At 37.5% G+C, this 27,476-nt stretch overlaps 1 protein-coding gene across 1 annotated transcript in view; it reads left to right on the forward strand.

The window, feature by feature from the left end:
• Window positions 1–27,476, forward strand: part of LOC124360008 (neuronal PAS domain-containing protein 4A) — a 206,882-nt gene that overhangs the window by 169,982 nt on the left and 9,424 nt on the right. The window contains exons 7-11 of the mRNA XM_046813234.1: window positions 326–432; window positions 6,299–6,452; window positions 24,270–24,492; window positions 24,571–24,837; window positions 27,264–27,461. Of these exons, the coding sequence (XP_046669190.1) occupies window positions 326–432; window positions 6,299–6,452; window positions 24,270–24,492; window positions 24,571–24,837; window positions 27,264–27,461 (949 nt within the window). The remainder of the gene's footprint in view (window positions 1–325; window positions 433–6,298; window positions 6,453–24,269; window positions 24,493–24,570; window positions 24,838–27,263; window positions 27,462–27,476) is intronic.

The raw sequence follows: 27,476 nt of genomic DNA on the forward strand, positions 1-27,476 counted from the left end.
ACCAAAAAAGTTGTTATCATTATGTTCCCGAGATTATGTGAGCACACTTTTAAGAATAGTTTATCATGGTAGTAGACATGTTTAGTATTGTGGTATAGGTTGCTGCACTGGGACTGTATGAGCAAGCTAAATGACCAATGATTACAAATTTTGTTTTGCTCACGCTAATTACATGGTTTTATATTCTAGCTGAGAATTTACCCTAGGATTTGCAATGACCATCGTAATATCGGCTGCTGCACTGGGATTGTATGAGCAAGCTAAGTGATTTACTGATTCCAAATTTCATGTTACTAAATGCTAATGACATGGTTCTATGTTCTAGCGGGGAGTTCCATCTAGGATTTCCGAGGTCGGAACTGCAAGGAGCATCCTGGTATCAGCTGCTGCACTGGGACTGTATGAGAGAGGCTCAGAGCAAACATAGGCTAAGTGAGTATTGATCTACATATTTACAACTTTAATCAAAAACAAAACAAAAATTTTACAAAACCATACAATATCAACGACAAATTTAAACTTGAGTTCTTGCTTGAAAATAAAAAATGTTGTGTTGTGTACATTCGTTTAAAATCTTAGTTTCTATTTAACATTTATATAAGCATGTTTTAAAAAAAGGAATCAATTACGGGAAGATCTGAAGAAATCTTATCTAAGTACGCCTGTAGCGTAATTTTTCCATAGATTCCATTATGAAAAAACAAATTTCTAAAACATATTTTACCACGATAAAGTCAACCGTTTTCGTTTATTAGAAAGCATTTGAAGAAACATTTTATCTCATTAAAAATAACTTAATATAAATAAATAATAAATTATCTTTCACCGAGTTTTAGATGCATTTTAGAACCTAATGCATTGTTTTTTATAGTACAAATACATAAACTTACTTTAAATAAAGTAATAAACGTCAATGTTTAGTTATGTTCAAAACACACGTCCAAATACATCAAGAAGTTACCAGTGTCTGAAGCATGTGACTAAGACAATCTTTACTATCCGAGTGTGTAGTAAAGACCTGACATATTCCATCCAAAGTCTGTAACGTTGCTGTTAAATCCGAATCAATAAATTAAGGAGAGCCGATGGCCGAGCAGTCTAAGAAGTCGGACTTTGGATCTGAGTTAGAGATAGCGCAGGTTCAAATCCTGTCTGTGACCATAGCACTTCTTATCAGTACTATCGATTTTGGACTGTATCGACTCCCCCTCGTTTGATAAAATCCTCGCACAGGCCAGTTGCCCATGAAGGCAAAATAAGGCTTAAAAGAGGATCGCCCTCTCCTTTTTGTTAAAAAAATCATACTCTTATTTATTCATGTGTGGTTTAAGTACTTAAAACATGAATGTGCGTTTAGAAGTACAGTGCTTGTGTCTAATTTGGAAAGCTTCACTCATCGTAAGTTTCCAGTAAAGAGATCAACTATCGTAAATCACGGAACGTTGCAGGGCTTTTATAACGGGACAGGAATGTACTCGTATTCCAGATTAGCGGAAACGGCGAGGATCCTCCGTATCGGACGGCCATTAGGTGCCTTATGGCCTCTATATGGAAACTGGCTAACAGCGCGCGCTCGATGTTATGGCGGGAGATCCGGTATAAACTCTATTGTACCTCATCACCTCCTGACCTGTGCTGTGTGCTCTGTTTACTGTCTGTTCTTCCTCTGATCCGTGTTGAGAAGTGGGGTAAGTACAGCATGACTCGGTAATCTTGGTGGCCAGGGGCGTGTATAGACAACTGTCACGGGGGGGGGGGGGGGGGGCAGACACTGGGTAGTTTAGGAAGTGTAAACAATTGGGATTCAGAATCTTACTCCAGGAAGTTGAGTTTGAAGACCTCATATAATGTGACCTAGTTTAAAACAAACTGGGTGCAATTTTGATGGTTGTCTTTAACAGTTTTCTGGGGGGGCTTAAGCCCCCCCCCCCATATAGGCTACATCTATGCTGGTGGCATATAAACATGACGAAACCTATGTTTTATTTGGCATCTATTGAAGCCTCTCCCAGGAATTTATGAAGATCGTAATCCGAGTTCTACCTGTATGTACGATAACTGCCGATCGAGTTAACCTAGAGGGTTAAAGTTTTTGGTGAAACTCTCCCTCTACATCTTTATTAAAAATTATATACATTTGTCTATTGACAAGTATGGATCAATAAATGCACTTAATTTCTGTTTGACAAAATCTGATTATATTCGTGTTAAGGATAACCGTGTTGGTAACAAGGAAACACCAATAATCAATTTAGTGAACAGATTATAGGAGAATGTTAATTGTATGACATATCCCAGCCACTTATTACCACGTTTGATGAAGTTACTTTGTTAGATAAGTTGGTTTCATACACTTCATGGACATTTAGCTTAACTGGCAATGTTATCTTCAGGACAAGCTGAACGGTACAGAATACTTTTTCACTGGCAACAATTCGATAAACGGAGGCATGCACCTAATTACGCGGTAGTTCAAAAGTTGTATATAAATCTACTGGAATGCATATCGAAGTTTCGCGTAGGTACGAATGTTCCGTGGTAATAACTCACAAGTACTTATATGATTATTAAAGCAATGCAAATTATAAACGTGTATTAATGTTTTATTGACTAGGAGTTGACTGCAATGTTGCGCGCTTTGAGATATTTCCGTTCTTTGCAACACATATCACATATTTACAAACACTGGTAATTTCTTAATATTTGAAAAGCAAAGCAAACAATGATTCTTATTATTTTCTTTGAAGTAAGATTATACACTTGTACTATAGATAAAACAATGTATCTTAATCTAGCCTAAAGATAATATATTATATATAATTATTTTAAATAATCTTAAATTTTTCTCAAACGGACTGGCTTCAGCGTGGTGAAACATGTGAAATATTAAAATTTTCATAATGAAACCATGACAATAATTACGCAAAATGCGAATGTAGATAAATATATTTTCAGAAATAGTGGTATATATTTAAAATTACTCTTATCTTTAATTCATATTTTTTAACAAATGCTCATGTTTGGTTCTGTCAGTGGAGTTTCTGAACTTCAGTCAATGAACCCAGCAACTGGATAGGAATGTATTGTTCATATGATTTGACATTGTAGCTATAAAACGAAGATTCACTTTAGAATTTCAAATTCCATACAATTGCCATAAACAGGTGATGGATTTATACTTTTTAGAGGCTCATGTAAAAACTGAAGGTATATATATATATATATATATATATATATATATATATATATATATATATATATCTCCTTTGGGTTTCGGTTGAAAGGCCAAAACTACATATGTGGAACAGTAAGCTTAATAATTTTTGATGACAGTAATATTTTAGGGCTTTCAAAATTTTATTATTTTGTCTGACCAAGCGCGTTTTTTTAAATTATACGTTAAATTAAAGAATGACAAGGCCTGGTCAATAGTTTCCCGGAAAATTTCAACCACCGTGGCCGTTTTCTAGTATTCTTAATAATGCATTGAACATCCCGTCCTAAAAGTCGTGCATACATGCGAGATTATTTACCTCGTGAGTCACTTAACCTTGTACAGTATGAAGTAGTGTAACATAATAAACGACTAACGGAAAGCAGAGCGAAGAAATTAAATTATAACATTTAATTATATATTAATTAAATTATAACAGCGTCCTGAAACACACGCGACCTGTGAGAACGGACGGAGAAGCTGCGATTGAATGAGGTATACCCTCCCCCTCCCCCCTCTTCTATCTCGATGGTCCAAAAAGGCGGAGATATGATCAGCTGTTGTCAAGGTCGCACAATATGGTAATCGGTGTCAAAGTGGGCCCCCCAGGCGGATAATGCGTCCCTCCCTCCCCTTTCCCGCCAATTTGGCCGGACTGGCCTATAATTTGACAATTAGTAACAAGGGTCCAGTCCGGGCCCCATTACTTGAGCGGTACGTGTTCATTAAGATATGCAATTAAAATGGAATTATATCCTAATAGGTCGATTCCAGTGCGAGGATAGGACGGATTGCGATCTGCCCGGGTCGTGGGATACCGAATTCGATTTTTGTAATTTGTGGTGGCCCCTGATTACGAGGGAATTACGGAAATGAATTTACCGTCCGCGATGTTTACAGTCTGAACAGTTTATCGCTAAACGCATTTAATTTGTTTATATCATCGCGGTCCCTCTACATGTAATCGATGCTTGGCCGGGAATTATCGACAACCAACTTTACCTGAAATTGCTTATCTGGACGCGATACAAATCTATGTTAGTTATATAGTTACAGAAAATCAGTCTTCATTGTTTTTGTCAATATTGTAATTGTGTTAGATTTATACGTTAACTTCGGCAACAACTTCTTTCCTGGAAAACCAACAGCTGACCGTTAGCAAAGCATGGAATCGAGCTGGAAATGTCATTTATGTCCGTCTGTCTGCACGATGTCTCGATAACAAACGTTACATTTTGCATGAAGCTTCATTTTCATACGGGCAACATCGAGTTCGACTGGATCATGCCACTTTATAGAATCTGGCTGAACATTAGAAGAACTTATAATTCAGGGTGATATCTCTGGAGTAAATTGTGATATCACTGTTATCCCAAAGTTTTGCCGGCATTCCTCCTTTGTTTGTCGAATAAGTTCGATGAAAAATAACGGCCATTCATGGGATTTGTCTGAGCGTCATTGAAGTTTTTATTGTTCACAAGTAGGCCGCCAATAATTTTTTTCTCCTCTGTCTGAGCGTTATAAAAAATTTATATTTTGTCTGATCGTCTGTCTGTTCGGAGAACATTTCGAAAATTATATGTGCAAAATTTTGCAACAGAACAATTATTCAACAAAAAACGTATAAATTGATTTCCCTTTAAGCTTTAGAAAATATTTGAGCAATAGTATTTTATTTTTTTAGGTAAAGAACTCTAAATTCAAAAACATTTCAGCTTATAAATTCTTGAGATTTTATATTTAAATTTAGCTTGAATTCATATGGTGGACAGTTGGTCTAATTGCACCGTTTACGTAATCGTTGCTCGTTTCCACGGCCTCCCGATTACAACATCCACGGTTAGCGGTCCTGCAGACGATTCCACGGCCACAATACGCGTCCAGGTCGATAACTCAAGTCTCCGTATTAGAGCCGTACTTTACGCCACACTAATATGGCAGTACACGGCCGGCCGATGCCATCTCAATAACGTGAACAGCTGTTTATAAATAACACCTGTGACTGATTGGTTTACGGCGGGGATGTGGCCAGCATACTTTATTCCCAGTTATATATAGCGTAATAACCCGGCAAAAAGTCCGGCAGTATCACGCTGCGCTCGTATTTCGCCCGCTTTACGACAACTTTGGCCGTCCCAATGTTATTACTCAGTTCTTTCAGCGCGTAGATTGAGAAACTGTCCGGGCTGATTCGGTTTTATGACCGTATGAAAAACATTAAGCAACGATAAAGATTCCTGTGGGATATCTCCCCATCAACAATGATCTTCCAGGAACTCTTCAATTGAGCTATCCGGAGATCACTTATCGTGGCGTTCAACAAGGGCAGGACGTTTAGATGAGAGAGATGGTCGAGCTAGAACAGCTGGGGACAATTTGTAAACCGTGGCTTACTCTTGTACTGATTGTTGTACCTCATTGTAAGAAAAAGATTAGGTACTTTGTTTTTTGTTGTTGAACATACATGTCAACTACGACCTTCTATTTTAAGACTAAGTTTATCTTTTGATATTTCATAGGTCATTTAGAACAGTAATAATTTGGAATAATATGCAATTGATTATTTCAAAAATATTAACGAGTAACTGTTTACTTTTATATCAATTTAGCTGAACATGAGTATTTGAATAATAAAATGAGGATCTTAATTTGGTCTTTTTTCTATTTGCTGACTACTCTCAAATCATTGCAATCAAGTACAGTTTTTTTACAACCAGTCGTTTTAATATATTCTTTTCTGCGTGATCCTTTATAGTTTTCTATCTTCTCAATACAATATAAAATTTGACAACTTAACTAGAAACTTTGTTTATACATTTATCAATAAAATCATAAAGAACTTTGTATAACGTCATTTATTAGTAATTGTTTCTCTCTATAAATTATCTCACATTTCCAGTTCCCAGTTCAATTTCATCCTTTTTCATAGAATTGGTTCAGACTACTTATAGTTCGAAAAGAAAGGATTTTACTTTGTTACATATTTAGACCTATTGGTCTTAATCTCATTACTGAGTGTAAACTGTTTATTTAACCATCCAAAAATAATTATTTAATAACTTCAATAAGTTTCGTGTGATGCAGTAACCCAGTCGGAGCAGGACAGGTCCTGCATCCTGCTCCTGCGGATACAACGGCGCACAGGAGACTGGCTATGGGTTCACTGCGTCCTGCAAGTCAAAGACAACATGGAAAATAGTCAACAGCCCGTCATTGTCTGCACCAACCAGGTTCTCAGGTAAGAATAGGAATACTTCCACCTCTCTGAATTATTTCCTTTATTTTAATTTTGAATAATCTTCGTCAAACAGTATTAACAATTTTTATTTAATAATAATTTGATGACATAACCCACAACTAAGAATCTACCACCTATGTACAAATTAGTGAGTATCTGGAATCTCTCTCCAACAAGAGTTATCGCACCGACGGACAGACAGACAGACGGTTGGATATAGTGAAAACTACACGATTTTAAAAAGGGCCTGTCAGGTCCTTCACGATACAAAAGTAGAAAGTAATTTCATTAATTTTTTTATAGCAGAAATACAGAAAATGAATGCCATTTTTTCATCCAACTATAGCATACGGTTAGATTAGCCGAATGTTCTTACAATTGTCTGCGCAAATTGGCCCGAGTGCAGTTCCATCTATCCGAAGGATCGGAGCAGGCAGATAACAATGTAAATGTGGCAAAGAATGAGCAATTAAGATCCAGTAAAAATCACCAACATCAATTTCTCCCAGCATTCCTTATCTCGACAATTTACTCTCAGAGATGGTTGATTCCACCAATTTCGCAACGATAACTTGTTCTTGACCTCTGTCCATTCCCTGCCGTTATCTCTGCCCCTTATCGTTTCATCTCAATCGGTGCACTCCCCTTGACCTTTTGCCTCACTGTCTTGTTTGTCTTGTTCATCATCTAATTGGACTGGTTTATCTCCTCTTCTGGCCAGTCGTTTTTCTATTCAATTATCAGCTTCTCTGTATCCATTTCTGTCAAATACCTTCAATACTCATTCATGCTTGATATTCAAAAGCAACAACAAAAACAACCTACCATTTAATGTGTCATAATATCGTGTTTTACAGACTTAACACGCGTGTAAAGCTTCAAACCTTTTATAAAGTATCAATTTTCGAAAATAAAACTACCTCAATTCTTATTTAGTTTGAGCCATTTTGTCTTTAAGTATCTACGGATCAGCAAATACTTCCAATTTCTTACAAAAATACTCTGTAATAATTCAATCGTTTTCTTCTCAAACAGTTTGCTGCTTACGGAAAACCGAATGAACACATTTCCTTGTCCTTTTTTAGTCATTTGAAACAATACGTTATAAATATATGTACAAATATAAACTCTGCTAATACAAAAACGTCTTACTATAGGTGTGAAAGAATCGTTAAGAAATGTATTATCAATAAATACATAAGGTTTGTATTCATTGGTATTATTTACAAAATCTTGAATAGAAAAAATACTAAAATATTCTGTATGGTTTTTTTGTTATATCAGGAACGAAAAATCTTTTACTAACTACTTTCAATGCAAACGTTGAAGTTAAGATTATACTTAACTAAGAATTTGTTTAATATGTTTTTAGTACATATCAATCTCTGGCAGATCTGCCATTGTGAGTTTGAAGTTGAATTATTTCAGTCATTGGGATTTAGAGTATTGATATTATCTGTTGATAAACTACTTTCATATAAAAGGCGGTTTGAAGATCACTGGATTCTTTACTAGAACAAATTACATAATAAGACCCTCTCTCCTTATCAGACACATATAAATGAAGGAAAACTTACTTAAGAACGTATACTACTCGTATTTCTATTAGATAAGTTAAAATTCCAAAGACACCTGGGAAACAAGAACGGAGTCAAAATGATTATAGACAATTTCGCTCTCTGTTATTTTGACGTTGAAGCCAATTTTACAATTATTGTTAACGCAATCCTTTCACCGCTCAAGAACGACCTTGACATTTTAAACGCGGTATCATCCAAGGTGTTGGAGCGTTCGTCAGACAGCACACGCAGATTGGATCCAATGAACAATAATCAAACCTTAATATCCGAATCACAGGAGACACAAGTTATTTCCAGGCCACAAAGAGCCTTCATTTGGAATTGAGTCTGAAACGTGGAATCGTTCCGTTCCTAATGGATCCGTAACTTTGATCCTGAACCAGAGTACGTCACAGCGTGTAGAGTACGTCACGGCGTGTAGAGTACGTCACGGCGAGCGATGGAGCGGTGACGTGAGCCGCTGATGATTACCGGTGGTAACCAGGTCCGTCGCTGCACGAGCCACCACCACAGCACGTGCCGTCTGCCGCACAGCACGGCACCGTCGCGTCGAGACCGGCGGCGCTTCCGTTACATTCCTCGGCGTCACGACACTCGGGGTAATGGATACGACGCCTGCCACCGTACTTCGGTAGCACCGGAGGTTGGACTTTGACCTCGTGGAGATGGTCGGTGAGTGGGAAGTTATCGGCGAGTCCGACGAGCGTACCGAATATGAAGGATCCGTGCAGCGGGAAATTCATCTCGTTCCAAATCATAAATTTGAGTGTTCGATTATACGTGAGGCTGTCACTGAGGTGAGGCTATTAATCTCAAACTTTCACCAACTGGCAAATACTCCTTATATTGACCATATGAAAATTCATTCATACCTAATACTAGGTCTAATATATTGGACGAGGTCGCTTGCTATCTTTACTGAAACAAGAGATAACAATAAAAGGTTCAATAAAAAGGGTTCTGGGACCAATCCTAATTTGTCTCTTTAAACCATCCCACCGGATGGTTCAAGTACTCCGTGCTTTACGTAATTCTGTTGATCATTTAGTTTGATCTAGAAAATTCACATAGCTGCCTTTGACAATCCAAGTTATGATTCTCCTTGGTCAAGTCTGTTCGACGAGGAGATGATGTTATAAGTCTTGACATTGTACTTCTCAGACAGACCTAGACGGTTATCTCTGTACTTGGCCACTTTTGCAGCATGCTAACCACTCAGTGCATAGCTCCAATTACCATCGAGTGGCAATGGCCTTTTAATGGACCATATGGAGCTTAAAGCGTTCTTCTTAAGAGTCGAACAACTGCTGCTGTGCTTCAGTCGATCAGCACTAGATAAGCTGCAACCGCCTTGTCGAATAAAAACAACACCACAATGTCTGATGCGATCACCATGAGATCAGTGGAATATATGAATCGTCTTAATGACACAGTAAGATGGCCCTACACTGGGCCTCAAAATGTGGCTTCATCTTGTGGGAAATATTCATCTGAAGAGGCAATTGATTAGAACTAAGCATAATCTTGATCCTAAATTCCAAAGGTTCAATGAAGAATCAATGGCATTCGAGACATCCTAAGTTTAAAACCTTACGTCCGCTACTGAAATGATGATTTGGTTGCCGATCACTTTCCGGTGCAGCCATTGCGTATTGTTTACCATCAAACGTAACTTCTTCCAGTGCCCATACTCGCTTTCTGGGCACCAACAATCTCTTCTTTCTCATCTCATGTTTTTACCATAAACCCTTCCACGACAATTATATATGAAATGTTTAGTTGTCTGCACTTCAGTAGAAGAGAACCCAACACACACTATCCGTCAAGAGTTAAGTAAACAGAAAGTCCATTTCTGTCCCTCAAAAATAAGATTTTGACTAAATTTGGCACTGCTTTAGCTATTGCAGATTTCCTCCGGTGAGAGCCTTGAGAAAATAACTTCTGTTACGAGTTAACGACCCTTAAGATCTCTGGCATTACTTATCAATATTTCAAATCTAAGTTTTCCTAATGTTGTGGATCAGCAAAATTATAATATGTTTCGTGTTAAATAGACTTTGAATCTTCTAGTACAGTAGTTAGCTGATTTAACGCAAATCATCAGATTGAAATAGTATGATTAAGAAGAAGATGTTGCAGAAACCTCCTTTGATACCAACTACTTCATAAAAAACCAAGTTCTCTAAAAATAACATGTCCAACTTACCAACTACCTCTAGGACGACTCGAAAGCCTCTCAAGTATCTACATCTCCTGAATGCCTGCCCAGTCTGCACATCGTAGGAAGTGGACAAGTCGGTTCGACGATCTCCCAAAACAGTCCGCGTATGTTTGCTATTCACCTCCCTCGCCTTGTACGGCGGCCGGTGCCTTACCACCATCCATCTGCTGTCCAATTACCAGCCGGTGATAAGGGACGCCCCCGGTGTCGTTTGTCTCTTAGATAAGCCATTCCGCACCTTCGGCTACTGTCCGTGGTCAGGGGCTTCTGGGGTCGCTAACGGAGGTTCGCCTAGACGCAAGGTTCTCTTCAACCTGAGAGTTCATTTATGGTGTACCTCCAAATAGTCCAATGTGACCGCTAAGTTGTGCTGAGATAATTTGTTATAAACGACTATGACGAACAATGGTTAAATTGTAGTTTTAAAGACATTTTTTTTACGTTCACAAAATTGTATTTCAAATTGTTGTACCACTTCCATCAAGCACACAAAGCAGAAGATGACGTTAAATTGTAAATTTGATTTCAATGATTTCTTTGATGTTACTAACTGTAAGCGGTATACCATCTTTGGTAGTTTGGACGAAGGTGGTGAATTTCCCCAGGAGTACCTGATAGGTTGTTTTCGGCGGTTTGTGAAACTGCTGAAACCGTAGACTGGTCGGCCTCATGGTGTGCTTCCGGTGTGCGCAAAAGGCCCTTAAGGCTTACGTGCAAGGCAGTAGGCCGCCCTATAGAAGAAGAAGAACTGATGTTTTAATTTTAACATTACGTTAGGTTTAACAGTTAAATAAATAGCCATTATTTTTTAATAAAATATATCTATTTACTTTGAAGCAATAGACGCTAATTACTAGTCTACGTTTGTGGGCAGAATTACAAGTTATAAAGTTGTATACTCTCCTTTTGAAATGGTTTCAGTACAAACTATACTTTGTTTTAAGATAGAACCTCACTAGTATGCATAGTGGTCAGTAAACTCATATGATTTATGGCTCTGAAAAAGACAAAAAGATAACATTATTTGCTTTAATGATTCTTCAAGTATTTTATTTGACCGATATGTTCATAAAAAGATCATAATTTATGGGAACGGAGACTAATATAACTAAACTGCAATAAACCCAACAAGCATGCTGAATCTGTGCCAAGGTGACGAGTAAAACGCAAAAAAGACAACCGGCAACATCCTTGATTTGCTTTAATGATAAGAAATGCATAAAGCAATAATCTAAGAAGTATTCCCTCGTTTTAATTGGCTGAGCTTTAGCGAAGTTTATCGCTCGTGGGGCTGAAAGTTTTCAGTTCTCTATATCTATATTTCCGAAAAAAAAACTGATCTATCTAAAGACTTGAAATTGTGCATGAGACTTCATTTCTATATGAGGAGCACTGAGTTCGATTATGGTGCATGTCACTCCATGGAGTTTGGCTGAGCGTTAGCGATTATTTTGGCATTGCTCATATGGGTAACCATGATGGTAACGAAAAAAGGACGGAATAAATAAATTTGTAAACAAAATAAATACAACCGTAAGAGATTTAAACATGTGACATTAACGCATGTAGGCTACTATCTCATACACATACAACATCATTTTGTAGTAGCTTGGTGTGTACACTTCCATTATTTAAACACATATGAAAACCAATTTAATAAACAAAAGTCCGAAAAGATTTCATATGTAGACTTGAAATTTTACATGAAACTACATTTCTACAAGAATGAGCAGGAGGTAAGATAAAAACAGCCAATAAGAGACCAATTCTTTTGTGGTGCGTCTATTTTATCTTATCTATTTGAAATAATGTGATAATGTGGTACATTTAAACAGAAAACGCTTGTAATACAACGTAATCTGACCCTGGATTCTATTGCATACTTTATTTTTTTTATACCCAGTAATTCTTGCAAAAAAGAAACATATCTCAGAGTAATGATATTTAGGCTTAACTTCTAATAGTTAATAAACAGGTTGGAAAGACCAGAAACTAGACAACTTCTCTGATTATTTGATTTTCTATGAAAGGAAACCTTCGGTAAGTATTCAATCCCTTTTTCCCAGACTTTATTTGCAAGTTAAAATTGTAACACTTGGATTATTTCAAACTGATGTGTGAGGGACTGGATATATTTAGCTGAGATTAATGAAGTATCTGTAAAATTGTTTCCCTCAGTTGCTACTTTACACTACAAGAAAATTAGTTCAAGAGTAAAACATGAAAAGACTGTGTTTACAACTAAAAGAAAAAATCATTAACTGAAAAACACTAGAGTTCAAGATTATCTCAAGTTATAAAAAATGAAGATAAGTTTAAGCACATAAAACGTTTATCAGGAGTCCATTTGGAGTTTATTACTCTGACGAAGGCGAGAAGATTGCGTCTAAGGAGGGATGTGATTCTTCAAATAATAATGTAATGAATCATTTCAAACAGCGCGTTCCAGTCAGATAGGGTTTCTCAGAATCCTCAACCGATCCTGAGTCAGCGACAAACAGTTATACTGCGGAAGACCGGGCGCCGACTCCAGGCTCTCCAGCGGCTCCAGGATCTCTATGACCTTGATATTTATTTGTTTTTGTGGTCGCGATGTCATCTGCCGAGACACAATTACCCTCACCACCTTTGTTGTTATTAACACAAGAACCGTGTAATGTAATGCCGTGTGATTAGGGCGGCGCCGCGCCGCGACTGACTCGGGTGCATTACCCACTCTACACTCTAGGCCCGGTCGCCACTCAAATTGTCCTCTCCGTATCTCCGTATGCTGACAAAGTCTCTGCTTTCTTTTCAAGATATTCACTGTACAATACAATACAATATACCTTTACTGCCAGAAACAATTTTAACATTGCATAGCATGCATCACATAATAATAATTTTACATTCATTAAAATGATAAATAATGGCTTATGCTAACGATTTAATTTTTAAAATATCGTAAACAATATCGATTTTAGTTAACAATAAAAGTTGTCAAGCAGTAAAATTAATTTATAATAAAAAATAACTTTGGACGTCAACGCCCCTGCACTATCTGCACATTAAAGCTAGTGAGATGGTCCATGAATTCACCAACTTTATAAAATAAACGAGACACTAAAAAGTGTCGCAATGCACTTTTGAACCTATTCAGATCATTTATTGATTTTATTTCTTCAGGGAGCCCAATTAGAAACTTTATGCCGGCTTGAGAAAGAAGTTGCTCGAATCTTCTCAATCTATGGTGAGCAGGTCTGTGATTTTCACGATACCTTGTATCGTAGTTGTGAATGTCACGACCTCGAACCATTTAGCTCTTAAACCTACAGTGTACAGTAGTTTCCAGTATATACAAACATGGCAATGTTTGTATTTGAGCTCCCTAAATTAATTCCTACACGACTCTCTAAACTTTAATTTAGCAATAATTCTGATAGCTCTCTTCTGCAAGACAAACAGTCTATAGAAGTCGCTATTTAAACAGCCAGCCCACAATATAATACCGTAGGATAAATGTGGGTGGACCAAACCGTAATATGCAGTCTTCATTATTTGATTTGAACAGTATTCTGCAAGACCTCTCAAGAGATAAATATCACTTGGTAGTCTCGCACAAACACTGTCCACATGGTTCCTCCAAGTCAACTGAGCAGCGGTAGACGCTTCTCACACTTTCTATAAACATTATAAGTAAAACCATTTAAATTGTTACACAGTTCTTAAGGACAGGTGCTTCTTCATACGGTACGTGTCTGTCAGATTGTGCGTCTGAGTGATGACTCTTGATAGTAAGGTTCTAGAAACTAGAAACCTCGTATATACAGTAGGTTCATCTTGGGCCAAGGAAGAAATCTATTGATTTTGAACTCCAAAAAGCAGTAGTAGTTAAGCTATCAATCACTTATTTCCACTAATTCGGAAGTGAGTTAGAGTCAGTTTGGAAGACTCAAAATTCCGGATCCTTCGGTACTCTTACGTATCGATTTATTGATTAAAACTTTAAAAGAATACTACAGTGTTAGAGAATACCTAGAAGAGAGAAAAATGTAGACCTCCATAATTAGTTTAACTTATTTTAGGTTTCATGGGTAACTCGGTATTGATTATTTTTATATACTACATCGTATAAATACATGTATTTTGACGATTGTCCATGCATTTTATGTCTTTTGACAATAAATGAATTGAGTTAAGTTGAGTTGAACTCGTAGCTTTCTGTGGGAAATTATTCAAGACAGTTCAAAAATACGAGCGTTTTGACTGAAATTGTCATAACACAATTTGATTTGTGAAAGGGTGTAACAAAACCCTTTACACAAACTTTAGGATATTTTTCCATGGATCCAGAGGAGCTAAAAACTGAATGCAGCCAATGGTATATCTCTTTTCGTTTGCTGCCTGTGAGTGTGTACGTGTTTTTTGGCTTTTATTTTGTTTTTCCAGTATGGATAAAAAAACTCAAATTGTGGTACAATTAACTTTCTTACAACCTCAAATCAATGCAAATCAAGAAAGAATTTATATCATATTTCCATATCACGTTTCGTTGGAATGCGGACATTTGAAGTTTTAAAGTTACACAATCTGAGTTTTTATAAAACAACTGTAAGATTATGAAAAAAAACTTATGACATTACTTAAAGGAAGATTCTACTTTTCAGTAAATGTGTCCAAGGGTCTGGAAAAAACTAAAAGTCAGTTTTTATGTCTGCAAGACATTGTTGAAGAAATTGTGTGAAGAACCGTTTTAACTTAAATGTTCATGCCGTCAATATTTATTGATTTACACATAATATTTATCATTCTGTATAAAAAGTCAGGTGCGGTTTGTGAGAACATGTAATGGGAGACAACTATGAATGTATACAGTACTGTGATGAATTTTAATCTAAAACCAGCTGAATAAAAATGTACAAATCGTTTGACCGTAAGATTCTCGACCAAATGAATATTGAAACGTTAAACAAATGAAACATAAAAAAACAAGACTTAAATTGTGTGGCATCTTCGTCATAAATATTAACGAAGCATATACCATTATTCTAGTGATAACGCTACATTTCATAAAGTGTCAAAGTCAAATGTTCTTCGACTATTTGCAAAGGCAAAACTGTCTCAATATTTGCATTCCTCAGAAACTGCTTTTCAAAAATAATTACGTGCTGTGTAGATGCTCAATAAAGTTACCAGCATCTTTAAAACTTAAGGCTCTGGTATAAAGTAAGAGTAAAAACTAAATTAATCGAATACCTTTGATACCTTATTTTGATATGATGCTATTGAGACATGCCAACCGATTGAGAGTAAGCTATCTCCAGCCGTCAACCCCCGAGCTGGCTGGCCTCGAACAGTGAACAGCCTCAATGGCCACACCTGCTAGGCCTTCCCTCATCTTATTATGATTACGTCTCTATTAGGGCGATGAATGGAGTCACCATTAGGCGACGTTTGGCTGAGCTGCCCATTAGTCACTGTGTGCGCTGTCCGCTGAAGGATGGCCCCTGGAAAACCTTGTGGACACAGAATACGGGGATGGAGGAAGGCTTGATTCAAAATGTGATTTCCACCTTACAAACAGCTCATTCATCTGAAGAGTTGTAATTCAACAATGTTGAGTACAGGAAAATGTGGGCTTTCTTTTCATGTATGTTAAGGGGGAGGTAATAATGTTATTATTAGTAAAGGGGGAGATAATAATGGATGTACTACGAGAAGGTTTTGAAAATATGTCTCACCAATAATCTATAGCCTCTTTCAATGTTGTCGTAACAAACAATAAATCAATGCTTTGGTTTTAAAAACAATGAACCAATCGCCGACCTGATACACCGACATCCTTAAAAACGTATTTTAAATTAAATATTATATTAAGGATGAATGTGAAGATGTTAGTGGAACTTAAAGATGTTTAAGGATGATTTTGCTAAAGCATTACCGACAGTCCCGATCTTGGTTTGCTTTAGTCCATCGGACTTGTTATGCCAAATTACACATCCCTTTCCACAAAGTTCTATATCATTCAAATGTTTACTGTGGAAGTTTAGTTACCTAGGAAAAGACATATTTCAATATACAGTATATTAGCATCCATACAGATTTCGGATAGTGGGGCTCTGCTATTAGGACTCTTTTAGCCTGTAACGTATAATATGTTAGTATTTCTCTCAATAAACACTAACGTTACCCAATCCAAGTATTCTTCAAAACTTTTAAAGAATTTAGAATTTGTTGAAAGTTACAAAATAACCGCGTAGTCCAAATCTATATATTTTGACAAATTTAATGAAAAGCTATGTTTAACTCATTGGTTGGTTAATTTCAGCATCCGGGTCTTATAATTTTTATTCGCACTTTAACTACTTTCCTCCCATTAACTGATTCTCGTCTCTGCGGTTTCCACCCCCCGCTCCAGGAAAGCCGAGGGTCGGGGCGCCGCGGATCATAATTGGTACTTGCACAACATCGGTCTACGGCTGCAGCGGCACAGCCTTGTCTTGCCGACTACCGGCAGCTCTGGACTTTCTCTCCGGCATCTGCGACGTTCGGAGACGAAGGTCTAGCAGAGGGTAAGTGCATTTATTGCCTGGTTTGCGAAATCTGGAGCAATCGTACACGTGGTTTCCTGGATTGCGACGTGTGGATTCTCTCTTCCAGTTATAAATGTTTTAAAGCACCTGCACTTTAGAAAAAACTATTTTATTGAAACAAAAAAATGCATTCATTTTAGCAAGTACAAAATACACACAATTTTTGGTTGAAATTGTGTTCCCATGTCTGATTGTAATCTGAAAATCGAACTTTTGTACTACAACGAAAGTTGTACAGACCTAGTTCAAGTTAATTGCATCGTAAACCACACAGAGACAGGTTGGAGTTCGTTCCCATGTTCCGATAAAATGTTCAATTGTTCAAGTACTGCTATATACTGCAAGTTTATCAAACTTCAAGTAACCCATAGACAGTCATAAATGGCTTAAACTGGAGATTATGTTTAGTGTTGGAAATAGTAGGTTTCAATTTGTCCTAAAATTAAAAATTGATTAAAATCTTCTCTTTGTTTTATTGCATTTTTATTCTTCTTGAGTATTTCTTTTCATATATAGTGTGAGTTAAAAGTATGGATACACTATGCAAACAAAAGTATCCCATTTTGGGGAAATTTTGTTTTGCTTTTGTTTCCTAGAGGGGTCTCCTGAGTTTCATATTTTTATCTTTGCTCATTGAAAGTTGAAGCAGGATCCATCCATGCTTTTAACTTAATTCATTTCAATGAGCTACCATTTTGTACTGGGTTGGGATAGAAAGCTCTAGTTTCCACAGTTCTTCTTTCTTTATCAAGCCCTGTCAAATGAGGTGGGGTTTACTGTCTTAAATTGTGTACCTGATGAGACAATGAGAACACCACTTCACCTTGATTACATTTGTTTGGAGTCTAGGTGACTCTGATGTCGAAACGATGTAGAGTTCGTCGCCGACTGTTTTGAATCTCTTCAGATGGATGTTGATTCCAGATTCCAGGAGTCAAATCTGTCAACGCGTTAGACTTCAAATGATGCAGTGACTGGAAGGTGAACTGGAGCTGAACTTAACATTCTTTCCAGTTTAGCTTACGACACTGAGAGGATTCGTACAGACCCCAAAATCAACACACGTTTTGGATTAATCAGAATATTGTTTCAAGTCAACTTACGTAACTCCTGTCGACACTAAATATTATCTCAAAGTATTTTTAATAGATTTTATGGGCAATTTAAAATTACACTTAAATTTTTTCAACTGAAATGTATTATTCTATGTTTTTTTTTTAAATTTTTATTCAGAATATAAGATGGACTACTGTTTAAATACAGGAAGCAGATTGATTCAATCTTTTAAATTAAAATTATTAGTGCCTTAATTATTTGTCTTCACACTCTGAAATTTTGATATGACACGATATGTACTACCTCGAGAGATGTGATTCGTTTGAAGCCAGAACTATAAGGCAAATTTGGTGTGAGCAAACTCAATCGAATGGTTCAGACCTTTAGAATTGGAGTTTAAAAGATAAACACTCTAAAAAGGATACTTTCCGATATATGAACAATTATTCTTCTCGTATTTGGGCAACCACTCTTCCCATATTTAGACCACTAACAGTTAAAAAATAGCATTGGCACAAAATCAAAAGCGTGTTTCTCTAAAGTTACCAATAGAGCAAATGAAAAAAGGGGTTTTCTAAGTTGGAGTGATGGATTTTAAGCAATACCATTTTAGTAATTAGCAACGAATTTTGAGATTTTGTTCGTTTGGGACCCATGGGCATTTCTTGGTGCTCCCGGTTAATCGTGTTACTGTCATTCAATTATGTTACTGTCGTTCAATCATGTTACTATCATCCAATCATGTCACTGTTGTCTAAACATATTACTGTATTTCAATAATATTACTATCGTCTAATTATGTTACTATCGTCTCAACATGTTACTATTATCTAATTGTGTTACTGTCGTCTAATCTAATCACGTTACTGTCGTCTAATCTACTCGTGTTACTGTCGTCTAATTGAATCGTGGCACTGTCTTCTAATTTAATCATATTACTGTCGTCTAATCTAATCATGGCACTGTCGTCTAATCTAATAATATTACTGTCGTCTAATCTAACCATATTACTGTCGTCTAATCTAATCATGTTACTGTCGTCTAATCTAACCATATTACTGTCGTCTAATCTAACCATATTACTGTCGTCTAATCTAATCATATTACTGTCGTCTAATCTAATCATGTTACTGTCGTCTAATCTAACCATATTACTGTCGTCTAATATAATCATGTTACTGTCGTCTAATCTAATCATATTACTGTCAACCGCTCGCCAATAGTACCGACAACTTTGACATTTTATATACACTTGTGGAACAAGTAATGCTTATCTAGACGAGGTATACGAGCTCCAACATTGGAGGTCAAGTCTTGGACCACTGAACCTGACTTGCCCGCCACTGCAGCCCAAGGTCTCCGCGATCGCCGCTGCCGCGATGCTCCCCCATATACCCGGCCCTTGGTAATTAGTGGCGACATTGCACCAGATAATGAAGTTGTTGCCATATATTCCCTTATCGACCTAATTGGCCAGCGAACCCTTGCTCCTGGGAAACGCTATCTTCTTATCTAAATAAAACTCCGAGATAACGGAATAGTTGTAATTAAGCCCTAAGCCAGACTTCAGCCTCGAGGCCGCTTTGGTTTATTGTCACTGAGATACAAAGTTCAGATAGAATTTTCTCAGCACACGAAACCCTTATTTGTCAGTTATTTGCGTGCACATACAACTTAAAAAATATATATTAAAGATGTAACCCGGATTGTCGATGTAACCCGGTTAACAATGCCGAGTAAAGCAATATATCGAGAAAAAAATGTCAACTAAATTTGCCACACAGTGTTTGTCCACCGTATGTTTGGGATGAGAAGAAAATTTTATTTTATTTTAAGTAGACGATGCCTTGTTGAATTCTTTCTAACTGCAATATTCTGGTCAACATGTATGGTCCATTAAAATACGCTTTAGCTGGTATTTAAACAACAAATCGTGTGTGAATGTTTTGAAATTTCTGTTTGAAATAGACTATTGATTTAAATTATTATCACATACTGCAATATTTTGCATTCATGTTCTTAAATTTCTTTTTTTTTAATACAAGAAGAGGCCGATTCCCTTGTAAGCCTTATTCCGCCCGTCCTCATGGGCCACTGACCTGTGAGAGGATCAAACAGAATAAGGGGGAGAGTCGATACAGTACAAGGTCGATGGTACTGATTAAAGTGCTATGGTCACAAACAGGATTTGAACCTGCGCTATCTCTAACTCAGATCAAAAGTCTGATCTTGACCATTCCACTTAATTTTTGAACTTTCCATATACGTAAACATCATTCACCTACTAATAATATTATGTTCCTAACTATTTATTGCTATTGCTGATTAGAATAATTATGCTCATTTTACATCCACAATCTAGTGAACGTTTGGCGCTCGGTACATCCTTTCAGATGCTTAGCAAATCCTGTCTTAAAAATTTAAAAATTACTTAACACTGTCTTTTACAAACTAGGTAATGTGTTAGGTTAGTTATTTACCTGAAGAAGAGATCAGATGTCCAAAAAAATCCTGTTTCCCTTACAATCCTTCCATCGTCAAAAACAAACTTCAAACAAAGAACCTAGTGAAGTTTTTACACATCCCAGGGCCACCTCTTGACAAAGTAAGATTGTTAGAATGCCATAAAGTAATGTTTTGCAGATTTTATGACGTTTAGTTTTATATTTCGATTACCACACGTAGTTTCTCCAACTCTGACCGATTCGGTCATCTCTTCTGATCTCTTCTGAGTCACCTCCGTATCACCAGAAATACTGCCCGAAGTTCAGGTATACTGGCCGAAGTTCAGGAATACTGCGGGCTGGTGAACCGTGGGAAGCAACCAGGGCCATACCGCGTACGTTTACCCGAAGTTCAGGTATACTAGCCGAAGTTCAGGAATACTGCCCGAAGTGGAGGAATACTGCAGGCTGGTGGACCGTGGGAAGCGGCCAGGGCCATACCGCGTACGTCTGCGCGGCTCGAATGCGCAGCGGTGCGGTGCGATATGGTGCATGATTTACCGCGATCTTATCCCGCCAATAAATACGTTACGGCCGAGATGTTTGTCAGTGCTGTTTATATAGCGAGGGAACCACGGACCCATAAAAATATAGAAGAGCAGATGCGCGATACGCCCGCACAATAGTACTCTTACCTCTCGCGAGCCGCGCGCGATCCGTCGATCGTCTTGTAATGGTTGTTTACTGGCGACCCTCGATGAACCGTGGCGGTGTGCGGCTAACGCACCAATTATACAGCTTACGTCACCCTCCCCCCACCTCCGCTAAATTATGTCGATAGTAATAGCACATGTTTGTTCAGGGGGAAATGGGCCGCCATTTTCCCTCCTCGTTCGTCCGGCCCTGGTACATATGGTAATTATAGCCTGTCCCGGTAATGGACACCCATCAGGTTAGCCAGAATGTGATGCGGTGAACGATCATTCCCACCGATCTGAGCGAACCGCCCGTGCTCTTCTCGTTTGTGAGCAAATCCTAGGAACTTTGGTCTGAATCACTGAATGTAAAGCGAGGTTCCGCCGTGTGTTGTTACTCTATACTTTATATTTTCTTTATGATTAGATACTTGCTAAGGGATATTGGCTAAGGGATATTGGCTATTGTTTTGTGTTAGAAAACACTACGTTTCGAAAACTTATATCTTATATCTCCTTCAGGTGTCAAGCTCTAAAACATAATTGAGAATGCAAATAAGTACCATGCCTAAAATAAGGATTATGCCAGCAACAAATTTGCCAACACTTCATGTGAAACTATATAATTACTGATGAAAAATAAACTTAAATAAATTTCATTGTAAACAAAATGCTTAGCGTAATTTACATCAAACTGGATAGTATTAAAATACTGGATATAGTAAAATAATCGGTAAGAGTTATCCGTGGTAGGTCTTAGACTACTAATCGTTGACTCTAATGATCTACCCTTTCTGAGAAAATAGCAAATTCGACAGGGTCGTTTGCTCTGCGGATCGTTAATACAAACGACCCTATTTTTATATTTAAGATTTTCTTTACAGGTCCGTTGTTACAACGACCCACTAAACCTGTAAACTGAATGAAAAGGGTCGATCACTCAACAGGGATGGTTGAGACAACGTGGTTCTGTGGCCACAGCGAGGTCTCCGCCGATGACGAGCCGAAGACAGACACCGGCCTAACAAGGCCACCTCGCCGGTAAGGCACCTCCGGTAACCGTTGTAGACACAGCAATCTAAGTGCAAATGGCCTCCTAAATGGGTTCCCATCCTGTCATCCTGAGCCGTAAATCCCCGCCGCGGCCGACAAGTCTGGAGCACGTGAAATATGAAGTGCGCATTTCAAATATGTCTAAATAAATCTCTTAGGCGCTTAACCTTTCGCTTAACGGCTTTCACCCGGAGATGTGTCAAATATGTAATTGTTTATGTTAATGACTTGTCAGCACTCGTCGGGCCGTAATCAGCGCCAGATCTGCGCGTCACTCTTCTTCTTCTCCGGCTCAAGTGCGAACTCTCGTGTTGAAGAAGTGTTCTAGTTATTGTTGCCCCCCCGGCTGTCTGTTACTCCTGTTATTGTCTAAGCACAGACGCCGCCTCGCCCAAGGATGAAGTTGCCGTTCAAGAATGAATGAACAGGTCCTTCAGTCTCGTTTAATGGAGATTTCGTTCGTTGGAGTGAACTTCAATCTCAGGCTGGTTTCGAATTATAACTTCAGACTTGATATTCAGAACAGATCTATTTTGCCTGTAATAGCTCAGTTGCAGACATAACTACAAGATGAATTTCCCAAGACAGCCAAATCAACTTCATTAAGCGGAACATGACGTTCCTTACAGCTGCAGAAGCTGCCAGTGCTTAGTAACAGCAACAAGAAGTCAGTCACTTCTTGTTGCTGTTACTAAGCACTGGCAGCTTCTGCAGCTGTAAGGAACGTCATGTTCCGCTTAATGAAGTTGATTTGGCTGTCTTGGGAAATTCATCTTGGTGGAATTGAACGGGTCAGTGCAGTCATAATCAATATTGATCCTGTCCTCACTGCCGTACATCAAAATTATATTTTGGGGGTCCGCCGATGAGCCCGGGAGTTATGGGATATCCTTACGAGAAAGGGAACTCCAGGGGCACTCCCCCGGGAAATATTTTTTAATACCATTACAATTTTATAGTCCGTCAATTTATATGTGATATTTTAAAAATCTCTTGACATGTGGTAAGTTTTATCGTTCAGTAATCAAACTTATTTATTCAATATAACTAAAAGTAATTTATAAAAACAATCTATACCTTAGCATTACCCTTTTCACGTATCGGTCATTCTTTTTATCTATGAATCTGATTCAAATAATTAGATAAATATTAAAAGTTTTTATTGTTGTCTGAAGAAACACAAATTATAAGAATTCCCGATATACGAGTACAATGATGTTTTTCCAAACCAATAAGCTAAATTTTTCATCATGTTTATAAAAGTTAAAAAACAATTAATTGCTCCAAAGCGTAACAAATGAGCCTTATTTATTAAGTATTAGCCTAGGTATTTAGTAATATATTAAGTATTTCTTTACTTGAAAAATAAAAATAAAAGTTATACGATTCTTCACAGGAGTTTCTGCACACTTCATAAAAGCCAGTAAACTAACATTTACAAACAAGAAACTAACAAAGACGTTTAAAAATGCACTGTAAGAGATTCCAATGGTTAACGCCCATTTATACTACTAGGCAGTTCCAAACTGTGCTTATTGGTAAAGCCATTTCAATTTCACTATAAAATGGTAATATTTAAATTATTCAAAAATTTATGTTTAACACCTCGTTTACAAAAAATATTTACAACAGATAGGCTTTGAAGCCTTCAAACAATAAATTCAAACTGCTTAATTTATTTGGTGAGTTATAAAAATTGTTATTTTTATGCACAGCACATAGCTAATATATTTCCCAATTTTATATATTCATTATAATCGATGCCGATGTACTTTTAACGCCAACTTTCATCATATCAAATAAAGTCACAACATACAACATAGGTTCCTGCATAAATCTCATAAGTACTCTAACTACGGCTTTTTTCATGCGTCCATATCAAATAGCGAGAAATCGTGTAAAACTCGCGAACACAATACTCTTCGTGAGTATCGGATACCGAACCTAATCGAGGCAAATTGAAAAAGTTTGCTTACAATAAAGAATATGATGGTGTTTAACCCTAAAGAAAATCCTAACTTTACTGGAATGTTTGTTCTTCATTTGTGCACAGATACTATACCCCAACTAAATAGCAGAGTATTCCATCCAATCTCACACAGAAGCTTCATCTGCCCAATTCTTCCACTCTTCATAGTTGAGAATCTTCCCGGATGACAAATTAAATTTCTCTCACGATGAACTGTCTTTTTCCAGCGACCGAGAAGCCACGGTGATGCGAGCTAACAGTTGGCTGTACCACTACTACATGGTGCAGAGCAAGCTGCAGTACGGTCTCGCCTACGACACTCACCCTACCACTAGAATGTCAACCCCTTACTACCAGCAGCCTCAGCCCTACCAGGACAGTCCACCAGTTGCCACCTACCACCAGATGTCCCCCTCCCAGTTGCCCGCCCCGCCCCACCTCCACCCACAGGTAAAGTACAGTGTCCTCAAGGAAGTTCAGAATCATCTCGCGGATGTCTTCAGAACCTCAACTGATGGTCTGTTACAGGCGACGCTGCCGCACACTCCGGAGCCGGTCTTCCGGTACGGGCGCCGCACCGAGCCAGAACCTGTGGACTATTCCCTGCACTCCGCCCAGCCGGAGATGCCCCAGAGGTCACCCCATCTGAAGCAGGAGCCCCAGGTGGACCTGTCACCCAGCGCTTCCCCCTGCTCCGAAGCTGTCGACAGAGAGGGCGGTGCTTCTGTACTGATGGCTAGCAGCACGGCTTCCCTCGGTCGCTCCAGACTTCTCGTCAAGGCTGCCACTACAGTGGTAAGTGTTACCCATGCACAACCACAAATCACTAGCTTCAATGGCATAATATTCAATAATTAACCAAGAATTCTCGTTTAATTAGTTTCTTTTTATTGAGAAGTTTTTGTCTTTAATCATGAAGATTATCGCAATATTTATGGATGGCTGCGTACGTTGATGATAGAATCATACTATTACAGATTATACGTACTATATAAATAATCCAAATTTGAGTTGTTTTGGAACTAACCTTAACTTTTACCGTCCCATGGTAATATATGAGTCTCTAGGTAGAACAGACAGTTTTCTTTATTACAGTAAAAGTAAAGGTGAAGTTACATTATTTAATATTTTTCTTTCCTTATTACAGAATCAATTTGATTTTGTCGCAGGCCACAAAATCTTTATTCAATAATAAGACAGGATAATTTACAGTCCCCATGCACCAGAAGAGTGCGTGCGGAGCAAATTATACATTTAAAAAAAATATATGATTCCTTAAAATATATAATTCCTTAATGTTTTGTGTTCAATTTAAAAGTTGATTTATCTCTCTTATATTGAATAAAGTGAATAGATGATCACAACTTGTTGTTTCGTAGACACCATTTTCTTATCAATGTGTTTTCAATAATGAGATTGTGAATATGAAATTACTTTTATAAAACTAAATAAGGATACCTGTTCAAATTACAAATTTGTTGTTTATATTGACAAATTGTTACGTTTTTCATGCCAATTTACACTTATGGGTTTCAAAATCACCCTCATAAATATAGGAGAAACATTTACCTCTTTAATATGAAATCATTTTTTTTGAGAAATGATGTAATTACCAGACTGAAAATAAGTAGTGAATGTGAAACCTAAAATTATTAAAAATTATGGACTTTCATAACATTACGGCCGGATATTTTCACATCAACACTGAACCTTAATTTATTGTTCGTCAGACAATGATAGATTATTTAGGATGAATAACTCATAAGTAATTTGTATTTCAAGTTAAAAGACTGACTACTGAAGGACTGATAAAATCAATCAAATGGAATATATATTCCTTCTGGGTTTAAATTAGACGGTACAAGCGCGTTGGCTGCAGGCCACTGGGTCAATAATATTAGTCTTTATACGCCTTCCACTCCCTCGAATGTAAATTAGATCTGCACATATCTTTCTCGTGATACACTTCAGTCTCTGATACAATTGCTTCGAGCCTTGTTTGGTTTATTGTGATATTGTAGTTGACATTACTATTATTATATGGCAGTACCGATGAATTTATACTACTTTGACAAGTTCATCATATTTTAAAGTGTACTATATCATTTTACGATTTTTATATAGTTTAAATTATAGGTTGGCTGAATTATGATCAGCATAGAATATTAGCTGTATAACACAATAATTAAACAGTTCATGAGATAGCTAATTACTTAAAACGTTTTGGCTAATAACCATTCCTAAAATTGTGCTATTGACACCTAGCCTAAATAAATGTGAATCAACTTTATTTTAAGGACGTAAATCCTATGCCTCAAAGTAGTGACTATGCTACGTGATGTAAAAAAATGCTTTACTAAATGTGACTATGCTTTGAAAAATCGGACGGACTGTCCTTTGCTTTTTTGAGCCCAAATCAGTAGCTTACTTTGATCTTGAAAACTCTTCTATTACTTCTATTCGCAGACGAAGAGTCAGGCGGACGTACTGTCCTTTGGCTTTTTGAACCCAAAATTAGTAGATTACTTTGATCTTGAAGTCTCTAGGACTCTTCTATTACTTCTATTCGCAGACGAAGAGTCAGGCGGACATACTGTCCTTTGGCTTTTTGAACCCAAAATTAGTAGATTACTTTGATCTTGAAGTCTCTAGGACTCTTCTATTACTTCTATTAGACGAAGAGATTCGCAGACGAAGAGTCAGGCGGACATACTGTCCTTTGGCTTTTTGAACCCAAAATTAGTAGATTACTTTGATCTTGAAGTCTCTGAGACTTTTGTATTAAGAGTTATCAGAACGTAACGACAGTCTTCAAGGAACTAAATGTACCTTCTTCCCTGATCAGTGAAAATCGTTATGTAATGGAGATCGAGCGCTAAAAATGTTCCTTTTTAATGTGTATTAATTGTGTTACAACGTTTACTGAAACTGATTCTATAAGAAAGCACTCACTTCTTGGTTAGGTAGGAAAGAGTGCGTAAAACTGTGTTTATTAATTTGTTTAGGCCTACATTTAAACCTAAGAGCGAAAGAAATAATTATTTTACGTGCCTTATTAAAACGTTACTTTTATTTTGACAAACACAACACTGTTTTAGTCATTTCTACCAGAAACTTTTTTCTATATATATATATAATGTTCTCTTATGACCTTCTATGCTGTTACATTATCTTCTAGACACAGTTCCTCTGCTTACAATAACTTGACCTTTTTGTTACAGGTGGATCCACATGACTTTATGGACCAATGGAACCCGAGCCCACCATGGTCCGACACCACGGTCCAGAAGGTACCCGACATCATCCACCAAGACCTGAGCCCCTACGTGACGACCACCCCACCCACCCCCGTCAGCCTCCAGCACACCCCCCACTCCGCCTTCAGCTTCGACTGGACGCCGGAGCAGTTCGTCCCTCAGGTACGTCATCCTTCT

This window comes from Homalodisca vitripennis, chromosome 4 (assembly GCF_021130785.1).
Source record: "Homalodisca vitripennis isolate AUS2020 chromosome 4, UT_GWSS_2.1, whole genome shotgun sequence".
NCBI lineage: Eukaryota > Metazoa > Arthropoda > Insecta > Hemiptera > Cicadellidae > Homalodisca > Homalodisca vitripennis.